At 35.9% G+C, this 20603-nt stretch overlaps 1 protein-coding gene across 6 annotated transcripts in view; it reads left to right on the top strand.

Annotated features, from left to right (window-relative positions):
- trio (trio Rho guanine nucleotide exchange factor) overlaps positions 1-20603 on the top strand; it is a 2234512-nt gene that overhangs the window by 1219375 nt on the left and 994534 nt on the right. For all 6 annotated transcript variants that reach the window (XM_069828117.1, XM_069828118.1, XM_069828113.1 and 3 more), the window contains one exon: positions 10463-10632. In XM_069828117.1, the coding sequence (XP_069684218.1) occupies positions 10463-10632 (170 nt within the window). The remainder of the gene's footprint in view (positions 1-10462; positions 10633-20603) is intronic.

The raw sequence follows: 20603 nt of genomic DNA on the forward strand, positions 1-20603 counted from the left end.
AGTTGCGTGGATTTGAACACTGGAATCCTCAGTGATATTGTATTAACTATTAACAATCGGGTTTGTAGAACTGAGAGAAAAATTCAGTTACGATGGACTTGAATCGAACAGAAAGTTGTATCTTGTTTATTTTCTTTGCATGACAGAAAAAAATTATATAAAATTGTCACAATCTCCGGCTTTCGTAAATCAAAGATATTCCAGTGGCTGAGATCTGGATTTCTGTCGTGTGGTTTCAACTTTATCTAATCCTGAGCGACCCTTCGAGCATGATCTTTCAATTTCCGTTCTTCCACAACTCAACACGTTTATGTTTCGATTCTCGTAAATCTTTCTCAACAAGCATGGAAATTGTGCAGGCGCTCCTGACATCCTCTGTTTAGACTGCATGCGATACAAAAGTGCTAGAGAAGTTGCCGCGTACTCACGGCGTCTCTAAGCGGATAATAATTTCACTATGTAATGGCAACGTTATTAGTCAGTTTCTTTACGACGTTTTGTATTGTTTACATTTCTTTTTAGTAGAAAAAAGAAATCTCGCTGTAGTTCTCTATTATCTTTTGTCATTATGCCAAGTAAAGAAGTCCATCACTGTTTATACTAGCGCCTTGCATTACAGACGCTATGTTCGGTTCAAGTTTGTCGAGTACGGGGAAGTTCGATATTTGCCGACGTTCCCTCTGCAGAAGGAGGCCTGTCGTGTTTGTTCCACATGTTATAAAATATTGGCTGTACTTCACTCATGTTTTAATCGGTTAAGAATTTTACCACAGATATTGCGGTTAGTTTTTCATATGAAATAAGTCGAAGTTTTTAATGTCTTGTTTGCCTCATGTTCGAATATTGCAGGACTCTAGTTTATACTAGTTAGCCTGTTTTCTCTCTTGAGAAGCCGTGGCGAAAATGTGATCGTGCGCCGAGCCACTGTGTAACCTGCAACGTGCATAGCACCTATGGAGGGAGGCGGACACCCGAAGGGGAAGTGAAACAACTGTCTGACGTATTAACGGATTTTCATTTTCCTTACGTCAAGCACTTAAATATAATTTTATACAGTATAAGGTTACAAACTAATGTTTAGTACGTGTAACGAGAAAGAAATTAACAAGAAAACACAGGACACATTATCACAACCTAAAATTAGCCTAACTGTCTTCAGAATGTCTCTGCGACAGAGTTTCAGAATCACGAATTATGTCACTTACTGCCAGTCGTAGTTGATCACGAATGTATTTGTCTGTCAGTCATGATCTATTTTCATTTTTGGAAATTATTTTTCACAAACGTAAGTTGTAGGGAACATATCTTCAACAGAGCAAGCGAAAGAAGGAAGCTTAGGATAATAATAATAATAATAATAATAATAATAATAATAATAATAATAATAATAATAATAGCAACACTTAACCGTCCACACCTGTGGAGTAACGGCTAGCACGTCTGGCCGCGAAACCAGGTGGCCCGGGTTCGATTCCCGGTCGAGACAAGTTACCTGGTTGAGGTTTTTTCCGGGGTTTTCCCTCAACCCAATATGAGCAAATACTGGATAACTTTCTGTGCTGGACCCCGGACTCATTTCACCGACATTATCACCTTCATCTCATTCAGACATTAAATAACCTAAGATGATAAAGCGTCATAAAATGACCTACTAAAATTACACTTAACCTTTTAATGTTTCATGAGATACGTGTAATATAATGCCGTTTTATGTTATACAACCGTTTTCCCGTAATGCTTGTGAACAAATCATACATTTAATATTCTCATCATATTGGCAGCAAAAAATGCGTCCTCCCATCCTACTTGAAACTTTCGTTTTTGTAGCGGTTCATGGTTTCGAGAGAGACATTGCGACGATACGCCACTCGCAGGTCAGAGACAAATACAAATGGAACGGAGTTTGACTCCACTGAGTGAGAGAGTAGGGGTTGGGGGTGGTAGGAAGCAAGAGAAATGCATAGCTGTCATTGCGAGCCACAATGTGCTCGCGAGTCACAATTTCGCCACGGCTGCTCTAGAGTGATTTGAGAGAGATATATAGAAAGAGGGAGGGAGGGGGAGAGAGAGAGAGAGAGAGAGAGAGATGTAGGTTTGGCAACGAGAAAATTACGTTACCACCCGAGTTCGAGCTCCGGACCTTCCAGTCCGTAGCCAGCTGGATAGATATTGTTCACATAAGTTTATAATAAATGCATTAATTAATTCCGTAAATGTAAATTATTTCATCTCACAGCAGTCTCTTTTTAAATAATTATATCCAACCTATTAATGAAAAAAATACTTACAACGACAATATATTTAATTTATGTTTTATTAGTTGTAACTCAACACTATACAGAGAGGAAGTGAAATATCCCTGAAGACTGAAAGGGAAGGTAGAGTACACTTAAATGAATAGGAATCTATAATTAAATATTATGTTTTGTGATTAAATGCACGATTAATTAAAAAAATAAGTTGGGAGTTTCAGCAGTCTGGCAACATCGCCGCTAACGCACTCTTCTCTCTTCTCGTAATACAAATGTAAGAGGTCTACGAATTCGAGTCTGACTCCCTAGGTGAACTATACATCCAACTCCCTGTCTGGCTACAACGTTGCAATCTGCTCGCATTGTTTAATAGCTTGAAATTAGAAGTTTTAAATTAAATTTACACGAAAACCGTCCACGCTATTGAAATACGTCAGAGGAATAAATGATTCTTTATTATATTTTCTATCGAAATGGACAAAAATCGCGATCTTACTCGCAATACATCGTGTCCCGCTTAGAGGGATCGAAAAATAAATGCTAACCATTTAAAATCAGATGGAGGTATTGTTTGGTTTACATCTGACAAGATGCGGAAACTGTCCAAGTTTATGCACCAACGGTTTGAAAACTGTTGCATGTTGATGTGCATGCGCACTAACATGTATCGTGGAAACAAGCCTGGCGCCATTCAGTAGAACATTCCATCATCGGACCATTCTTCTTCATCGAGGCGACAGTCACAGAGAATGTGTATCTGGACATGTTGCAGTACTTTTGTTGTTGATCAACTCCTCCCAGAATCGGTTTTTCAGCAACATGGGGCTCCACCGCATTACTATGGAGCAGTTCGTGGCTTCTTGAATGCAAACTTTCACAATAGGTTGATCGGAAGAGGAGAACCCTTGCCTGGCCACCTAGGTCACCCGACTTGACGCCCATTGACTTGACTTTGTGACAAATGTTGTTTACCAACGTGGTACAGTTGACACTTTGGAAAAACTGAGACATCGCATTATAAATGCAGCTGCGCTAATCACTCCACAAATGTTACGGAACACTTGGCAGAAGGTTGAGTATCTTTTGGATGTCTTCAGGGTAGCTCGAGGCGCACACATCGAGTTGCACTGACTATTCTCCGAAACTGGTAGAGTTTTTACATCAAGTTGTACAAAACGTTATGTTATAAAACCATTATTTATATTTTAAACTAGCCGTACCCGTGCGCTCCGCTGCACCCATTAGAAATAAATATAAAGTAATTACATAATTAAAATAGGACATTTGATCCAAGAAACATTCGTGTTTGATAGAAGGATAAATCGTTTATTATGTTACTTAATTTAAGTTGTAATAAAAAAAATTAAAATGCGATCATTTTGATCCGGTCATAAAAATTATTTTAGGAAATACAGGAAACGAATGCCTATCAAGTTTTCTGTGCATAAGAAGCTATTTTAATCTTACCTGTCCTCGAGTCACTCAGAAGTTACTGCAATAACATTATAGCATTATGTCCATCTATAGAAACTACACTTTCCAATGGTGAATTAATAATTAATTATACAAATCGGTTAATTTAGCTTCCGATATTACTTCATACAAACACAGAAACATTCTCTGTAGGCTATGTTTCGTAGCTTTCGATTGTTGTTGTCCAATGCCCCTTATAGACGAAGTCATTTGTTTTTTATTTCATTACACCGCCTTAGATGGCGCTATTGTAATTTTGAAACTCATTTATCTCATTAAATATCAGTCCTATCAAAATTTTGCATGGAATAAAACTTATCGGAAATTATTTTTAAAGATACTTTTGTTATGTAATACCTTTCATGAAAATTAATAATAAGGGAGATATTTCTATTTATTTAATTCAAGCCCCCTTATAACCCCCCCCCCTTTCAATAAAATATTTTGAATGCCATATAGCCTAAATTCTAAGTTGCAACGAACTTAATTTATATTCCAATTTTCATACAAATCGGTTACGCCATTATCACGTGAAAAGGTAACAAACATCCAGACAGACAGACAGACAGACAGACATACATACAAACAAAAATTTCAAAAAAGCGATTTTCGGTTTCAGGGCGATTAATTAAATATGTTAGGACCAATTATTTTTGGAAAATTGAAAAATACCAGAAACATTTCGGCTACAGATTTATTATTAGTATAGATTAGCACTTATTTCTCGATCCCTCTAAGCGGGACACGGTGTAGTTACCGAATAAGAGGGTGTTGAAAATTTGGGGAAAAACTATGAACTTTCCACCCTTATGGTATTACAGTTTTCTGTTACATACAACATGAGCTATTCGTAAGAATATTTCGCTTCTACCTAGTATACTTCTTTTGGGGAATGAATTGCATGATAGATTATACATTAACCAGTATGAATTAATAACACGTCATTGACATTGTCTGGATCAAGTTAACATCTGCGTCATATTAACTGCATTCCGGTTTTACTGACGTTTCATTCACTGACTGAAATACACAACGTACGTCTGGTAATAAGTCGACAGGTCAAGCAGACGAAATTATTCTCCTTCGCCTTCACCATCGACAGATGACCTGTCGTTTATCAACCCATAGAATTGCAGCACCCCAGTCAACAAACTTCAATACGGGTATTATCTTTGAATCTAATTTCAAAAATCTCCGTGATTTTAGTTCACATGTTTTTACTTTACGTATTGCTGGGTGTCTCCAAAGTAAGGCAAAGTTTGTAGTGAGTATATTCTGTTCCCTCTGTTATTCGAACATTGCAGAACGCTGTTATAAACGTCGGTTTCTATTGCAATCTCATATTCACTGCTCCCAATACTTTCTGTGTTATGTTAGTACGCATAACTTCAAGCACTTAAATTTTGATTGCCTGTTGTTTTATTGCATTTTGGATCTGTTTTAGATTTCTCTCCGCTCACTACGGTCCTTTTTATAGTTGTAATATAAATTTCTGATGTAAAACCTACCTTAGAATTCAGTATATTTTGCTTCTTAGACTTACGCTGCCTAAGAAAGTGCTCTGTTGTTGAGGTTGCACCGCACATAGAATACGTCACCCAGTTATGGAAATGAAAACTGAAGTTATCTTCGTTTGAATGTATTTATTGAAGACATCCCCGGAATAAGGATGTAACCAACAAAATTGTAACTAATGTTTCAGGAGAAAGGAACATACTTTCAGAGGCAAATTTCATTAGGCCTATATTTACTATCACAAACAAGGATACAAGTTTATTCAGCTATTGAAGTCAATTCTTCTTCTTCTTCTTCTTCTTCTTCTTCTTCTTCTTCACTTCAGGGATTAGGCTTAAAGCCTATTCCGGTTTCACAGTGACTCCTTCCAACGTTTCCTAGGTCTTCCTTGATCTCTTTTTCCTTTTGGCCTATATGCTAATATTCATCTTGGAATTCGGTTGCTATCCATTCTCTCTAGATGTTCAATTCACTGCTCTCTAAAACTACGAATCTTTCCTTCCAGTGATACCACGTTTAGTTCGCCTCTTATGTCGTCATTCTTAATTCGATGTAGCCTAGTGCAACCCTTGACCGATCGTAGTAACTTCATTCATTTCAGATGCTTGCAATTTCTTTCTGTCATTGCTTGTGAGAGTCCAAGTCTCTGATCCATGCAAGAACTGGTACTGCTGTTACATTATAAAACTTTGTGTGAATTTTTTTGTTTACCCTTTAGTGTTCTATTTATTGTACCGCATATCTGTTGGAACATTGGAAGTTTCTCAATAATTTATTCTTATAAATAAATGCTTTAAAATTACTTTTGTGCGAGATCGTGCGTATTTGCTTGGTTTCCGCACAAAACCAATCCGCGGAAAGTCTAAAATTCCACATTTAGTATTCCCAACCTAACACACATAACAATTTCCCTCTTTTTACCGCTTAAGTGACATATTGATTTTACTGCTTTAGGCTTTTAACATATTATTTTTAGAGACGTTCAATATAGTAATAATTATAAATTGGAAACTTACCACTGCAATTTCATCTAAATTGCACTGTTAATTATTGTTTTTAAATATTTGCAAAAATTAAGTAAACTCTACAACTCCACTAAAGTTACTGCATTCGTGATGCAAGTAACATTAAGGAAGCCGTGAAGATTCCAGACTCATCATAGACTGGGGGGAAAAAGACAGACGTATATCACGGCCTGCTGGAGTATAGTAAACACAGAAAACATTTTAAAGCAACAATGTTGAAGATAGATATTTTTGTTTTGCAAATTTGCCGTCATTGAACAGAAACCAAGATGGAGATTTCATTGCAACTAATTAGAAATTCCTCTTTCAGGTATGTAATAAACGATCTTCGCACAAAATAATGTACGATACACGAGCGGTATGTTTTCTTTCAATTCTCGGAAATTAGAAAAGTTCAACTACGTTTCACTTTTTCAAACTTTTCCTCGAACATGAAAACTTCAACATACTGCTCTTGTAACACATATTACTATTTTGCACCGTTGTGTTTTTTGTCGTATTTACAGCTATTGTTGCTAGACCTTGAAAGTTAAAATTTCCACACAGAAACTTGTTGCTAAGGAAACCATTCTTCATAATATAAAAAATACTGAAAAAGACCCATTACAAATCCACTTATTGTTACTTAGTTACCACTACATTGTAGTTTTCCGAAGGCTTTGGAATAATGTTGTTGTAAATTTTCAATGCTAAATAATTTGTATTTACAATTTTAAAAATGTTGTACAATACACGTTTGTGAAGTGCATTACAAAATTTTGGAAATTGAAAAACTCACTCGATTTTGTAAAAAGCACGTCTCAACTTTGTATCGTAATATAGGCCTACTAATTTTAATCTACATCACATATATCAGAAATCTGATGTTACATTCTTTTTCCAGGGATGGCTTAATTAATAAATGGTACGCAATGTCTCACATCATATGAAGTAACATTCCAAAATTAGTTCCAGCTTGCAAAACAAATTCCAGTATGGTTCATCCAAAGTGTATCAAACGTGTTTATTATCGCTTAAATATTGCAGAATTTGCTATTACAAATCAAACAACTTATCTCGCAGATCTGCAGCTTCTCTCGATGCACCGTTCAATTTATTCAGGTATACCTTGAGAGGGGATAATTATGTTTAGGAGATAGTATTGGCATTTCAGTCCAATATACTGTAATTTTGTTAATTCGGCCACAGAAGACGGTGGTATCAGGGCTATGTTAGTCATACAGAAAATTAAATTCATGACCGTAAAAATGCTGCTTGAAAGCAAATTATACAGTGCGATCGAAAAGTCTCTCCGCAGCTCCATTAGTTGTAGTAATCCTATAGATAGCTGGCACATAATCTTGTAGAAAGTTGGCACTTCCCCATTAATTCCGGTTTGATGACCGCACCCCCCCCCCCCAATCCATCATATGCTAAGCGGCCAGTGCTGCCACTTAAATTCTCTGCCTACTGGATTCTCGGCTGCACCGTGATTACACAAGCACTGCGGAGAGACTTCTAGATCGCACTGTATAAGTAGCAAATTGTGAACTGTTACATTGAATTATTTCAATGTTACAATTTTATTGCTTGTTTGTTAAAATGTGTATATGATAACGTTATGCAATTTGTGTCCTTTTGTTTTGTGTGTTTTTGGAAAATATAATTTCAATTAATGCTCCGTCATAAATGTTGTAACTAAAACTTTGTGCATCCCTCGTGTTTATCGTACGGCTCGTCCTCACCCCCCCACCCACACGTTACCTGCACTTCGTTTACGTTTTCACTGTGCCTAAACGAGACGCTCTGCTGTAATACAGAGTTCGCGGAGAACGGTCAGCGCGGACGGGAGGATCGCAATCTGCCACGGACTGAGGAAGTCAAACAGAACGCGGACAGTGCAGGACCAACCAGCGTGGAAACAATTGTTGCCAAGTGCACTACTCATCGTATTTTCTCGATTTGTTTCTAAATTTGTTTGAAATTGTACTTTTACTTTCGTTTTTTCTCCTGGATTAATTAACATGTCCAGCAGCTCCTCAGATGAAGAAGAATTGTTTCTTCTGTTCGCTTTGAGCCGTTCATCAAAGCGGAAAAGGAAAAGGAAGTGGGTGCATGAAATAAATGAAAAAAAAGAGGGGAATTAGGTGAATTTCACAGACTGTGTAATGAATTGAATTCATATGAAGACCGTTTTTACGACTATTTTCGAATGTCTAAACAACAGTTTGAGGAATTACATAGCCTTGTAGAACCAAAAATATTAAAAACTAACCGTACCCATGCGCTCCTCTGCACCTGTTAGAAATAAATATAAAGTAATTACATAATTAAAATAGGACGTTTGATCCAGGGAACAACTTTTACAACAGCGCAAGATAATCTGCTTCGCTCATTACCCAATTTTTTTGCATTGCATTTATTGCATATATATTTTATGTATTTTAACACGATTCAATTGAGCATAGTTAAAATTTGAATTATAAAATAATGGATTGCTAAGCTAACGTACTATTACTGCATACTAAATCAATATACTCTCGTTGTTCGTTAATTCTCTGAGATTTAAATGAGTGTACATAAATATTATTTTAAGAAATACAGAAAACGAATGTACAAAATAGCCTATCAAATTTTCTGTGCATAAGAAGCTATTTTAATCTTACCTGTCCTCGATTTACTCAGACGTTACTGTAATAACATTATATCATTATGTCCATCTAGAGAAACTACACTTTCCAATGGTGAAATAATAATTAATTATACAAATCGGTTAATTTAGCTTCTGATATTACTTCATAGAAACACAGAATCATTCTCTGTAGGCTATGTTTAATAGCTTTCGATTGTTGATGTCCAAGGCCCCTGTTTCGATTGTTGTTGTCCAAGGCCCCTTATAGACGAAGTCATTTGTTCTTAATTCATTGCACCTTCTTAGATGGCGTTATTTTAATTTTAAAACTCATTTATCTCATTAAATATCAGTCCTATAAAAATTTTGTAAAGAATAAAACTTATCGGAAATCATTTTTAAAGAAACTTTTGCTATGTAACATTTTTCACAAAAATCAATAATAAGCGAGATATTTCGATTTATTTAATTCAGGCCCCCTTATAACCCCCTTTTAAATAAAGCATTTTGAATGCCACATAGCCTAAAATCTAAGTTACAAGGAACTTAATTTATATACCAATTTTCATATAAATCGGTTCAGCCATTATCGCGTGAAAAGGTAACAAACATACAGACAGACATACTAACAAAAATTTCAAAAATGCTATTTTCGGTTTCAGGGTGGTTAATTATATATGTTAGGACCAATTATTTTTGGAAAATCGGAAATTACCAGAAAAATTTCGGCTACAGATTTATTATTAGTATAGATGACAACAAATTGTAGGAGACCGATTGGAACGAAGGAAAGACTAGCGATCTGCTTGAGGTAAATAAAAGATTTTCGTTTGTATTTTAAACTGAATTTAATACTAATCAACTGAAAAATAAGTATGAATATAGAAAAGAAAATACGACTCAGAAATCAGTATTATTTCGTAGACAAAATTGAGAAGTATTGTTATTTACCTCTTGCGGTTTATTTAGGTCTACTAGCTGCAGTACGTTTTCGTACAAATCTTTTGCAGAAGAAACAATAGTGGCAAAAAACCTAATGACATCGGAGGTGTGGTAGCTACCTCCAAGTCAGTATAATTAATTTCATTGGAAGGATTATGTATATAATTAGGATTATCTGACCACGATGAGTAGGTTGTAAAAAAGGAGACGACGGAGGTGGAGTCTGGATGCCGCGTATCATATAAACGAGCATATTCCCGCACAAATTCAATTAATTTTCCGTTTCATCGGCCATTTTCTACGAGATGTCCGCTGCGAACTCTGTGGAAAACACAACTGCCTATCAGTCCGCCGCGAACCAGACTAGACCGCGGCGTTGGGCCGCGCTGTTTGACTAGGATGATAATACAGAGTTCGCGGCTGATGGTCCGCCAAGTCCGCCTTCTGTTTGACCGGGCCTTGAATGTTGAAGCTGGCAAAAGGAAGATAATTTCACAGTGACATTTAATTTCTATTTGAGGTTTGCTTGCAGTTCCCCTGCTTCCTGCGTGTTTGTACCATTACATGTTACTGGTCATGGAGCGCAGTATATGATACTGATCTTCCTGTGGAAGGGCGTCTGATGATCGCGGCGCTTGTTACAGCTTGCGGACTGGGTGGACGAGTTACGCGAGAAGCTGCAGAACGATGAGGCGGCCGACACTCTGGAAGCGGCCGAGAGGTTGCTAGAGCAGTGCGGGCAGGACCGGGACTCATCGCTCGACGACTGCGTGAGGACCATCAGAGAGGGCAAGACTCTGCTGCAAGAACTCCGGTGAGTCATACTGGCCTTATATGTGATACATTTCATCTTACAGTGAAATTACCATCAGATATTTTACTAAATCTTGCATTTCAATTTCCCTATCTTTATTTTGCAATGTCTGATGAAGCTGATGTCGTTGTCTAATATCCGTGTGTACCATTCTCTATTAAAATTTGACCATGGTCAAGTTGGCACTTGACCATATTCAACGCCAATTTGCGGAGTATCAATCTCGATCAATGTTAAACAAGCGAGTTGATGATGATCAAATTTGATCACGGGTGTGGGACCGATTATCTTGAATTGAACATGGTCAAGTCGAGAAAACCAAAATAGCGGCACGATTTGACGTGCTTGATGGAATTGAAGATGAAATGATGTATCTTGAACACGCAAATCACTGCGGAAATAACAGAATTGGTGTTATTGTAGAAAGAGTAAGTTTGTAGATGAATAATAAAAATGTTTTTTTTTCTCTCAAAATAGACTAATGTTTTATATATGTTTCTACTTTGGAAGATCGGGACTTTACTTGAGGACGAAATATTATTTAGGCCTAATTGTCCAATTTTGTTAACATAATTAATAAAGTAGTTATTCTATGCCGGTGATAATATAGCAAAACTAAATGACCATTTGTAGAATGCGAGATTATCACTTATTAGCTATAGATTTGCAGTTTGAAGTTATTAGGACCTACATGACATTTTGGACAATTAGGCTATTTACGCTTGAATTAAGAGAAATTACACGGATACCTTCCTTTCCCTCTTACTCCAAAATTCCAACCTTGGGAACACAAAACAAATGGATAAATTTCAGAACAAGGATACTTTCCTTTCCCTCTTACTCCAAAATTCCAATCTTATGCACACAAAATAAATTGGCACTAAAAACTTCCTTTTCGTATGCATGATGATGCGTATTCGACATACACAGACGAATTGTTTTTTTTTTTTAATAATTGTTAGCGAGGTATCCGTATACTGAAATATTCCCAAATAAATTATTGGCACTGAAATGTGTCTTTTCGTAAGCAAGATGATGAGCATTCGACAAACACATACAAATCTGCTCTTTTTAGTAGCCTATTTCAAGATAATTGTCAGTGAGGTATCCGTATACTGAAATTTTCCCAATTATCAATAATATGAAATAACCACTGTATAAATTACGTTACAAATTATGTTGAATTATGTAAACACATATAACTCATGTGAATTGTGAGGTTAAATCCAACCAGGTAGCCTGCTTTTCTCTTAGAGAACTTCCGTCAGTACTTTTATTCTCTAATATGGATGCATAATTGCTGACGAGTTCTAAAAGAATTTCCACTTCGAACTGTGAGAAGTTCGGTGCTGTTTTCTTTTTTTCTTCCATGATTATTGAAACTTGTTATTTGAAAACTGCGAGGATGTTTGAAACAGTCCGACAAACAAAAACGAAGCGATAATTGACAGAGTGCGTTCGTTCGCTGTTTTATACGGGGTAACCTAGCGCTCAGATGATTCTTCTCAAACGAGCGTACCGTCAGCTGACGGTACTGAGTTAATCGAGGGAAAATGTCTATGCACCGCACCTGTAACTTGATGATTGTCAAGAATTGACCATGTTTCCGTGATTGCTGATAAACGGGCTAGATGATCGAGAATGGTGCACACGGCCATAAGAGTCGTTGGATCTTTGGGGTGAATTCCTTGCAACACACACCTTTTGGGACGATCTAGGGCTAGAGCTTAAGTATGCAAATGTAGTGGAGAACGTTCGGGGCGATCTGAACAACGTTTTCCCTCTCATTTATGCAGACTTGGGACTGCCAAGACGCAAGCTGTGATCTTGGTATGATTAAAAATGTTATTTATTTAAAGTTTTGTCATATGTACAGCTTGCGTCCAAAAGCGGACATATCCACTTTTAATGAAAATTTAGTTTATCTTTTTCGTACAATTAGACTAAAAGAAATCTGATTTTTAAATTACTTTCAATCAAATACGGACAAAACCAGTGTTAAAAGGGCTTTGAAATATTGCTGTTTACGTTCAAAAATGGACACAGTTTTTTATACCAGATTGAACTTTGATCTGTTTGGCAACTGTTATATATGTCCTGTATGTATAAACAATGAAGTAGCCTATTTGAAACGTCGTCTCTACCTTTCAGTGTAGCAATCCGTTCCTCGATCTTTATTTAATTACTAGGCTTTTATTAAAAGGTTAAGATTTTTTTTTCGTATTTGAGATCAAGTATACAATCTCAAGTAAAAGAACGCTTTATTTAACGCTATGTTCTATGTTTCTTAGAAATTCAAATTTATTTGAGAATGTTTGTTTTATTTATATAACCACAGGTAATATCTGATACTAGTAGAACCAGAACATTCTGGTAACTGTGATACTGTTTTATTTCGTCTTTTTGTATCAATTAAACATCTCTAATGTTATTTATTTCAATAATGTATGTTATTCAAAGTTAGGAAATCTTTCCACGCCGACCAAATGATATTTCGAGAATGATGAGCGAGATTCGAAGTGCACAAGAGTTACGAGACGAGACTCGAAAGACAAATGCAACGAACATAGCGAGTGAGAGCGGCATTTAGTTTTGTTCATCTCTAGTATTAACATATTCGATTAGTAGCCTAAGATTGAACCAGATTATTCCATATTTTTTTTCCCGATTTTTGGTCTTAATGTGAATGCGAATTTCAGTTTTTTTTGTCTGATGAAAAAATTATAACCTGGATATGTTCGCTTTTGGACACAAGCTCATTATATATTGATTTCATAGATTCTCAATTTGGTCCTACACTTGTTCATTATATTAGCGATAAGGAAAAGAAATTTCACTTCAGCCTATATGTTAAAATCGTTATTTAATATATAACATCTTCTTTGTATAAAATATAATTCAACTCATGAAATCAATCACGAGACCTAATACATCCGTCGCCCACAAAAATACATAATACATTATATTTCAAACAGTGAAGCACTCTAGACATAACTGTTTTGTTTATCCTATTTCATTTTGTCGGTCTAAGAGACGTTTCGCATCATTTTAGTAGAATCAATGGACATATAACCTTTTGTACACTATAACTCTCATTGTACGTATACGAACTGAACCACCGTTTCTCTGGGGACGTCGTTGATATTCGACCATATGTCCTGATGTCGCTTTTCATTTCGTTTCTTCCATATTATTCACAATAACACGAGTATAATTGTTCTCGTTCTGCAATAATTTGAATAATCTCTGTCGTGTCATTGATATAAAGCTAGCAAGCAGGTTTATACTTCCATGTTCTGATAGGTCACAGGTTTTATATTCAAAATTTGTAAATATTGATTTGTGGGGCTTGTATCATCATCTCCCACAATTTTATGCGAGAATAACATTCTCGCAGCTCTCTGTAAATGCAGGGATCGCATAATCAACATCATTATCTGTTGCTATCGTGCCACAACACGCAAACGAGTTCGGCATTGGGTAATGTAAATTTGTTCTGCTGAAACGTATATAATCCGGGCCCATTTATACACAAAACAGGTGAGTGCACCATTCATCAAGCCCGCTTCCTCATCCGTCACTCGTCCGGGGAGCCATTTTGTGGTGCGTTATTACATTGTTTTCTACCGTCATTTGTGACGTCAGGGCGTCATTGTTGAGCTGGGCTTTGTGATATCAGCACGTGCTGAATCGTCTTTTAACGTCAACTGATTTTAAACAAAATTCTATACAACGGCGGTTCTTTCAGAGTCTATATAGCCGCATAGAATGCATTGCGATTTACACAGATTATACGAACTATGGATTCTGTAATTACTACAGTACAGTGCGAAAAGACTGTCATTGTATGTAGATATATGAGTGTTAATTTAAAATAGATTTATTTCGTAAATAATGTGACATATAGAAAATGCTCACTGATTATGAAATGCCCACAATATTTTAAACACAATGTAAATTGCACAGTACTGTACTTCTATAGAAACTCGGGAGGCATACAATATTTTCTGGCAAATGTATGTCCTTTGCGTCCAATTCCAGCAAGGTCCGAACATTGCCGTCGTTGCGGTACACAGTGTGCAATTTTCCCGATCTATGTGGACAAAAAACAATTTTCGATTTGTTTAGTTACGCATAGGTGAATATGAATTCCTGTTATTTAACATTTGAAGAATGTTGTGAGCAATAGCTTTTACTGATTTATAGCGGCAAGCTATATTTAGAAGGGTATAAACTTTAAGTTCTTCCTAACACTTCTAGCTCCGGTTCAGTCGTAGACAGAGAGGCTTACTATGTGGATGAAAAAGAGCCAATTGTTAGTGATTTATTGTGTTGTGAAACATGGAATTTGTTCATATAGGTACGTTCTTACTAATGTACCTTCATTATAAGTTTATAAAGTATTTTCCTTCTTACAGTAGGGTTTAAATATTATGTTGAAAAACTTATGTTTTTAAAGTTTTCCAAATGTAATGTGAGTTTTAGTATAGCCGGTCGCGTCCGGTTACAACAATCCTTTAACCATTTAATATAGCATCATTTAGTGTTGAATCCTCGTTTTAAAGTTTGCGCGTTCTTGGGCATTTATCAGTAATTAATTTTTTTCAGTGGTGGGACATACGGTAACTGTTCCATGTTTGGCTTAACAGCAGAAAAGCATCATTGACTAAGGAAGTTTTTAATTACTGTGAGAGTGTTTAAGGCCTACAAAATCATTCACTTGATATGGAATATCAGTTTAAAAATACATTGGACACATTTTTATCTAACCTTAACAAACACACAGTGAAGCAGAACGCAAATCATTAGCTGGACAAAATGAATAATGTCTCTGAATTTCAAGGAATTCTTATGAAACTTTGTACATACCATACAGTTGGCTCATATGATTTGTATAGAAATTCTGATTACGTTTGCACATGAAAATCTACCTCTTTATAGCGAATGCAGTTAGACATAATTAATAAATTTTCTCCTATCTAAAAGATTTTTATGAAACACTGTACGGAAGTTATAGGTAGCGTATATTTTTTGTGCACAAACTATATTTATGGTTCCATAAGTGGAACTACTCCTTTCAGGGATGCATTTAAACACAATTAATAAATTCTCTCCTATGTAAAAGATCTTTATGAAACTTTATACAGAAGTTTTAGGTGGAATATATTTTTTTTGTCTATAAGTCTGATTATATCTAAATTTATGTCAGTCACCAAAAGACAAAATGATCAAGTGAAGGAAGTTAAAATGGGAACATACAAGTTTGAAAAAGTAAAAGAATTTACATATCTCGGATCAATATTGACAGCAAATAATGACCTAAGGAATGAGGTACAAAGAAGAATAAATCTGGCTAACAGGGCGTATTATTCACTTTTACCAATTGTTAAAAATAAAATAATATCTAGAGAAATCAAAATCAAGATTTACAAAACCCTAATAAGACCCATTATAACATATGGTACAGAAACATGGGTTCTGAATAAAAATACATGCAAACAACTAGCAGTATTTGAGAGGAAAATCTTAAGAAGGATATTCGGAGCAATTGAAACAGTGGATGGATGGAGAGCCAGATATAATAATGAGATATACGAACTGTACAAGGAATCGGATTTGGAGGCGCACGTAAGATGTCAAAGACTGAGATGGTTGGGACACGTCACAAGGATGGAAACAACAAGGAAAGTGAAGATTGTCTTCAATAACAACCCAGATGGAACCAGATTAAGTGGAAGACCGAGAACAAGATGGTGGAACTGTATAAGAGTGGATGTGAATAGATTAGGAATAAGGGATTGGAGGGAGTTGGCGATGGATAGAGAAGGATGGAAGAGAGCCATAGAGGAGGTTAAGGCCCACCTGGGCTGTAATACAAAATAAGAAGAAGAAGTCTGATTATGTTTTATAAGAGGAACTACCTCTTTATAGTAGTGAATTTAGACAAAACTAACAACTTCTCTCCTATATAATATATTTTTATGGAACTTTGTATAACTACTAGGCCTACAGATAGCATACAGATGTAATCAGAATTTGTACACAACTTCTGTACAAAGTTTCATAAAATCTGTTAAAGGGGTGCGTCCTCTTTTGGAACCGTAAATATAGTTCGTACACAAAAAAATATATCCTACAATTTTTCATAAAAATCTGTTACATAGGAGAGAAGTTACTTTTTTTTTTTTTCTAAAACCACTCCGTATAAAGGGGTAGTTCCTCTTACACAATCGTAGTCAGAGTTTGTACACAAAGAATATGTGCTATCTATAAGGTCTGTACAAAATTAACAATCCGCTGGAATGCAGATTTGCGTTATTGTACACGTGAGGTAGTGAGATACAGACAATTGACCATGTTTTGGGAGTCTGTTATTTCAATGAGACGCTGGGAAACACCCGGCATCATGAAATTCGATAGATAGCTAATCGCTACTGATTTAAAGAGAAGCCTTACTTCGTGTCCGGTGAAGAGTATAATTGGAGGGGTCTTGTTGAAGAATTGACATACTTGATATCCTCCGAATTATCTCTGAGATTCTGGCTGATATGTATATACAGAGTGATTCCGAAGACATTCTGAGGAAAAAATGTCATTTAACATTTCTCCTAATCTCAATATGTTCAGAGTTACACTAATTTGAAATTGTTTGTAAAATACCATTATTCTTTAGTTTTGAGGATAAAAGAATATCACAGATAAAGACTGAACTATTCAGGAGTGTAATTTATTTAATTAGCTAGTATTCTGAAGCTAAAAATGTGTTGTGAATTCTATAGTTGCTTCGTACGGATTTTTTTTTTTTTTTTTTTTTTTTTTAACTACAAAAATACATTTTGTTACGCATTTATCACAACTGTTACAAATCACGCGATTCTTGTAATTTCTTCAACACTGTATATTGGGATGCATAATTAAACTGCAAAGAATCGAGTTCCTAAAGTCGTATGATTTGTAACAATTTATGTGGTAAGTGCTTAATAATGATGCCATTTTTAGTTAATAATTGAAAAACAAAATCTGTACAAAGCAACTGACAACACATTTTTAGCTTCAGAACACTAGCCAATTAAAGAAATGAAACTTCTGAATAGTTCATTCTCTATTTGTAATATTCATTTACCCTTAAAACTAAAGAGAAAAGGTATTTTACAAACAACTTCGAATTAGTGTAACTTTGAAAATATTGAGATTAGGACAAATGTTTATATGACATTTTTTGCTTACAATGTCTTCGAAAATAAGCTCCGTAAGTGACGGTAAATCCTCGTGAATCACCCTGTATTATTATTTATTTATTTATTTATTTATTTATTTATTTATTTATTTATTTATTTATTTAGGCCTCTTCCACTTACAAGCAAACATTCTCACGGGGGCAGTTAAAAAAGTTACCTATTTTTTTTCTTCCACCATGTTAACAATGTCAAAACAAGTGCTTATACAAATTTTGGCCATCGAGCGCAATTACGATTGTCGCCGAGAAAGAAATTTTCCGTGGGGCCGTTTACAGAAATAAAACACAATTTCATGGAAAGATTTATTGAAACATGCAGCATTTTGTTGAGGTGTTTTTCAACTTATTCCCCATCGGGATTGAGACATTTTTAAGACAGTGGAATCAGTATTTGTATCCCTCTGTCGTGGAACTCAGGCGCCTGGGACCGGAACTAGTGTGTGACAGCCGTCTGAACCTCTCTGTCGATCGTGTGGTATGACAAATGTCTCAATTCCAGTTGGGAATATGTTGAAAAAATAGCTCAATAGTTGTATCTTCTCCAATAAATTTTTCCGGAAACTTTTTTATAGTCACGAAGCTTGAGTTGTTGAGGGTACTAGGAACAATAGACTGTGAATGTACTATTTCCCATTGTCCGTAATGAGCACGATAGTAGCGATCCTAGTGGTTAGCAACTATCTATGGATGCATATTTACTACGTATTGAGCTTCGTGACTGTGTATATTAGACTGTGCTAATAAGAGAGAATATCATCGAAATGATAGCCGTCCAAATCTTGGATTTAAAATATCGGCATCCTAATCAATTCAAGTGAACAAAAAAGAAAATGTAAATTAATGTTAAAAAATACATAATGAAATTAAAAAAAAAGAATAATCTACGTCAAGATTTAGTAGCTATCAAAAGGATAAAAATGTATTGAAAATAAATAATATACATTGAATATTATAAAGATGAATAGAGATGATGATTGATGAAGTTCAGTGAAGATTTTAAAATAGTTGATGCAATTGTCTGAAGAGTCTTATCAGGAACCTTTAATTTTCTGAGGATCTCCAATGTAAATTTGGGAATTGTTCCTCGCGCATCAAACATAAGTCCAATTACATTCCAATCTTGAATATTATATTTATGACTGAGATCATCACAGCATGGAAGATAAATAGCGCGTTTCTCTTCATGTACCTGCTTTGGTTGATCTTCATTAATTTCGAACCTTACAGTGGGGTCAAGAATGAGACCATTTTTTTTATCTCGGTCAATTATTATGTCAGCACGCCGTGTAGATCCTTCCGTAGAAAGACATTGAACTTCCTCATATAGTTCGTATTCACAATGTTCCCTTAATCTGTTAGCAATTATTGAGCGGGCTGTGTTATGTCTGTCAATTCGCAGTAATTCGCCCTGAGGGCAGAAACCTAGCACGTGGGGTAACACTAAAAGGTTGATACACTGGGTGTTCAGTTCAAAGTGTGTCATGGCTCGCTGTATGCCGTCATGTGGCTAGCTGATGAGCCTAGAAAATTCAATCTTCCTACACTTCCGCAGACGCGTATTACCTATATGCCAGAGAAGTTGCCTAGCAAGTACGACGTTCATTCTGAAGAGTACTTACCGATAAGTACGGTAACGCCCGCGCCGGTAGTGGCAGGAATGTGAACTGTTTAGAAACATGTAGTGAGGTGAGTTTTTTTCTTACTGTCGGGATATGGGGAGAGGGTTAAGACGATTACTTACGTATTTTTTTGACATTAACTTCGACGGTGAACATGGACACGGAGCATTTGATTTGTATTGTGGAATGTTGCCGTACGCAATCGATGATGACAAATACCCTGCGACGACTTGCCCGCGCAAAACACAGTTCAAAAGAGGTTATGGTAGCATATAGATCGTACAGATCGCCATCTGTTGCTAAGACGTTCAAGTTATACCGTACACGTTCTCAAGTTTAGATTGAACGCCTTGATTAATAGGCAACTTCGCTGACATAAAAGCTGAAACTCGCTTCAAATCGCTGACTCACAACAGTGACGTCATGACACACTTTGAAATGAACACCCAGTAGTTATACAAGCACAAGTTAAGTAAAATAATGGAAACATACTGAGCAGTAATTACTCGTGCAAAATAATATAAGATTTAGAAGTTACTCAGTGAATATGATAGGTGTAAGTGAACCAATGTTACAAATTAATAATTAGAAATTAATATGTAAATTATAACTATACAAAAAAAAACACACACACACTTACACAAACAAAATAAATCTTGTTGAACTCAACATTTGACCTTTCACCTCAGACGTCTTTATAGGAGTGTAATCATGTCTGAAGGAATTGGTTGATAATGACAAGCTGCTGGTGCTGTAAGTAAACCACACGGAAGAAACAGTTATAGATAATGGCACAGAGGTTTCGTGTCATGTGCTCCTATGCGCGTGCGTGCTGGTTTTGTGTGTCCACTTGTTTTATGGCTACCGAATTTTTAATTTCACAGGCGACACGGCATGTGGAAACTAGCACGAACACTTGAAGGAACATTTGAAATGTCCAGTCTGGATGGCGATATCAAATCTACATTCGTGCTATGTTACGGAGGTTTAGAATGCTCCTTGCTCTGATGTAGTAAACAATTCTATCTCTTTGAACGCGATACATTGTACATTTTATGTAAACATGATCGTTTGCAATATTAACGCGAGATAATGTACATTTTATGTAAACATGA

Source organism: Periplaneta americana, chromosome 6 (genome assembly GCF_040183065.1).
Source record: "Periplaneta americana isolate PAMFEO1 chromosome 6, P.americana_PAMFEO1_priV1, whole genome shotgun sequence".
NCBI classification, from domain to species: domain Eukaryota; kingdom Metazoa; phylum Arthropoda; class Insecta; order Blattodea; family Blattidae; genus Periplaneta; species Periplaneta americana.